This window comes from Aphidius gifuensis, linkage group LG6 (genome assembly GCF_014905175.1).
Source record: "Aphidius gifuensis isolate YNYX2018 linkage group LG6, ASM1490517v1, whole genome shotgun sequence".
Taxonomy (NCBI): Eukaryota; Metazoa; Arthropoda; class Insecta; order Hymenoptera; family Braconidae; genus Aphidius; species Aphidius gifuensis.
The window spans coordinates 17,425,756-17,430,140 of NC_057793.1; the positions used below are offsets into that span (position 1 = coordinate 17,425,756).

Consider the following 4,385-nt stretch of genomic DNA (forward strand, 5'->3'; position numbering starts at 1 on the left):
GAAAGGTAAGAAAGCAATTTAATAATATACATATACATTAGTCATTATTATATTTATACATATTTATTTACTTGAAATTATAATGTTTGTAGAAAAACAGCATTAAATAAAAATGGAACAACAATTGAATAATGTTGCTAAAATGGAAGGCAAATTGGATCTTAAAAAAATGTCTGACTTGGATGTTAATGGAAAGTACAAAGTAACAGCTCTACAGAAGATTCATAATGAATACAATGGAGTTATGGCTACATTGAATGATGAATTTAATGTCTTTCTACCAAGCAGAATCGCCAAGTTTATGAAAAATAATGATTATTTTACGAAAATTGAAAAAGCAGCGATCGATGGATGTTTGGATCTTCTTTTTTTGGGAGAAAAATACAACAAATGTGAGTTTATTTTGTCATAAAACGAGAAAAATAAAAAAAATTTGTTAACTCTTCTTCAAATGTAATTATTATTATCTAGACAAAAAAAATAATTATAATATAAAACTGATAAACACCAAGACTAAGCGACTTTCAAAAAATTGTAAATTATTGAAAGATTTGACAAAAGATGTTTACTATGCTGTGACGAAAATTCAAAGTTACTATGGAAAAAAGTCTGGTGCAAGACTATCAGTCGAAATAAATAATAAATATACTGTTTTTTTACCGAAAAATGATGCTGAATATTATTTTTATAATAAAAAAAAGTTCCTTGAATTAGCGGATGGTATTAAAAGAAAAGTTTTAACATTACAATGTATTGGAAAAAATAATCAAGTTGTATTATCAGAAAATTGGCCTGAGCCTATACACACAATATTCAATAAATAATTTTTTAATTACATTTAAAAAATTCATTTTGTTATAATTTTTTTTATTTAAAAAATCTTATACCTATATACATTGTAAATATAATTATTTATAATTCTGATTCATTTTCCCATGTATCATGTTCAGAATCGAAACCTAACCATCTTACAAGTACTTTATTTTTACGTTTTTTTAAATGTTTTTCGACAAGATATATATCTGGATAGCGTACTGGACTCAGTTCTTCTTGATAAAAACATCCTTCAACATTGTTATCTTGATAGTCAGCAAGCTTGTATGTTATTGGTATTGTATTCAATACTTTTGCGATTGTAAAAACTTTAGTTGTCCAATTGGGAGTGTAGCCTTTTTCGAAAATTTTTTTATATTTACTTATTCGCACTTTATCACCAATTTTAAATTTTTTTTTTATCAACTTTGATGTGACACAAAACATTGGATTTTGATTATGATATATTTCCCTCAATATATCCTTTTCATTGTTTTTAGTTACATTTTTTGGTTTCATTTTTATAGTTCTGTGCTTTATATTATTATAATTTCTAATCAATTCAGGAAGTATAGTCAACCATTTATAACTGCCTTGGAATGGAAATCTTTCCCACATTTGATTTTTCAGGATTCTGAACCTTTCGACTATACTTGCTTTTAAAGTACTATATGTTGAGTACATATTTATATTATATTTTTCCATGAGATTCTTAAATTTACTGTTGTAAAATTCTTTGCCTTGATCGACATGTAAATGTTTTTTTGGATATCGACCTTTCAGGAAAACAGATTTCATCGCTGCAGTAACATCTTTTGCACTTTTCTTCTTGAGTGGTACAGCAAATGCATATTTGGAAAAATTATCAATTATTGTAAGTATAAACTTGTAATTTTCATTTACCGAAGCATATGCACTCATGTCGACAAGATCACATTGCTATGTTTTATCAAGAGCTCTTATGTCAACATGTCTACGTTGATAATATCTGCGAGCGGGCTTGTGTATATCATGTGCCACAACGCTTCTCAAATAGTTATTGTCTTCTTTTTTATTATTTTTTTTTGTTTTATTCATTTTTATTTTTGATTTTCTAAACGTACTCCCAAATTTTCTGTCAAATAGTGAGATATACTTGCAACTTCTGTACTCAGCTCATCTAATGTATGACGTGATTTTTCAACACTTTTTTGCAATGTGTCCACTTTGATTGTCAGTTTACTAATGACTTCAGTGATATATTTTTGACTATCTTCTTGCATTATTCTAAGTAGATTATTAGTTTCATTATTAATTAGAATCAGTGCTACTTTTTTTGAGACAGCATCATTCATGTCTTGAGCATCGGCAATGTGACATAATTTTTTTTCTGCAATGTCATAATTTCCTTCTTCTGTAAATTTGAAACCTTCTCCAGGTGGTCCTCTTATTGTATCGCCATCATTTTTTCCTCCGATAGAATATTTTCGTTTATTTGATAATTGACGTCCGAATATATCAACACTAGACATTATTCCACTCCAATGTCCTTTTAGTGACTGTACATTAAAGACTGAATGAACATATATATTAACAAATAATACCAGCTTCTCTTAATTCTTCAATAATTGAAAGAATTTCATCAGCGTGACTATTATTGCCATCTTTTTCTGAAGCTACAAGTAATTGAAGACGATTGACAAGCTCATTGGGATCATTCCAATATATATAATTTGTATTATTTATTTTCTTATTTTTTTGTAGTGTTTTGTATTTTGGTAATACAAGTGCTGAACCTTTTTTGCTCTCTACTTTTTGTTTTCTCAAAGACTTGACAAACAGTGATACATAATTTTTATATTTTTGTGTCCTGTTTGTCAGAAATGCACCATCAGGTTTGAAATTTTTACGATGTGCATTTGTTAATTTTATAATTTCAATAAAAATTTCTCGATCAACTTCCCGAATAATAGATGCATTAGGTGATTGTTGAAATAATAACTCCAAGAGACCTGGAGTAGCAGGATAAATTTTATCTTTCACATAAATATAATGATTTTTCAAATCAATCATTAAATTACCAAACGATAATTCATTGTTTTTCAATTTTTGGATGGTGTACATTGTATTTTGAGTCTTGTCATAAGAATTTATTGATTTTTGCCTTCCAAGGTGTTTCTTCATCATCCAAATTTTTTTTTTTTTCTCTGTCATATCTTCGTCTGTGTCATCATCATCAGCATCACTAATATTATTCTTATGAAAAGTTAACGGATCAATATCAATTTTTTCATCATCATTTGTCAATATTGATTTTTCTTCTTCTCCTTCTGTCTCGTATTCTTCTTCTTCTGTCGTGTATTCTTCATCTTTTCTTTGAGCATTATTTTTTTTGCTCGATTTTTACTGGAACTTGGTGCTGGTTTTTGTTTTGATACATCTGCTAGCATTTTTTTTGAAGGCTCAGTTATAGGTCCTAACACCTCACTTGTTATTCTTTCATTTTCAACCCGACCATATTTAATTAATTTATGTTTACGTCTTATAGAGTCACTTGCTTTTTCAATTTCATGCAATAATGATTTTTCAGCATGTAAGTTTGTATGCTTCATGATAGATAATGATGCTGTTGACAGTACACAGAACACAATCCTACTGTCTTTTATTTTGGAATTTTTACTATATATCGTATAATATTACTCTAAATTATCTAATATTTTTTTCAGATAGTAGATGTATCAGTGGTGGTAGCAGAGGGAGAAACTGTATTTTCAGCAGAATCGTTTGTAATGTTCATATAACAATCAAAACCTCTCCTGTATCGGCCATTATTAATGTCACTATCTTTGTCAATCACAAGGAATCCATATTTATCTTTATTCCAACATGTCGAGCATATATTGCGGAATTTCACAGATTCCATGTCAGTATTCACATGATCATTGTATATATGCTTTAAATTTCTTTCATCTTGACGAAAAAGTACAAAAAAATTTGCATTATCTCGCACCAAATGTTTAGGTATGTGAGCATAGGTCTGAGATAAATAAAAACTATCAACTGCTTGATGTCTACCCATACAAAAAAATGCTCGAACATTATCTTGTTTTTCTGTAGATATATCATCGAAAATCATCAGTGAATTTGGTCTAGCTTTTTCAGGTTGAATAACTTTCTCATGTTCATTGAATGGAAAATAACCAATTTCTTCAACATTATTAATAATTTTTTCTAGAAATTTGTACTTTGGCTGATTAAGCGATTTGGAATACACATAAACATTCTCAACTCTCAATCCATTTGGGTGAATTATTATTGCAAGAAGAGCGTTTGTTTTGCCAGAATTTGAAGGTCCACAAAATACACCTCTCACACTATTCGGTAACTCTTCCATGTCTTTTTTCAGATGGTTTATTTGGAGCAGTTTTTTGCACAATTTGATCAAAATTCATGACTGGCAACTTTAATGGTTGTTCTTGAAATTCCATGTTTCTTTTTTTACAACTGAACAAGCTGCTAGCTTAATCTGTACTAACGTGAAAACATATAAATACTCGGGATTTTATTGAATGCAGTCAGTTCTTCAAAGACAA

At 28.8% G+C, this 4,385-nt stretch overlaps 1 protein-coding gene across 1 annotated transcript; it reads right to left on the minus strand.

The window, feature by feature from the left end:
* Positions 1-912: 912 nt before the first annotated feature.
* On the minus strand, positions 913-1,734 carry LOC122859916. The gene is made up of 3 exons (XM_044163600.1): positions 1,717-1,734; positions 1,536-1,641; positions 913-1,169 (listed from the first exon to the last, which is right to left on the minus strand). Exons 1-3 carry the CDS (start codon positions 1,732-1,734, stop codon positions 913-915), a joined length of 381 nt encoding a protein of 126 aa, XP_044019535.1.
* Positions 1,735-4,385: the final 2,651 nt, after the last annotated feature.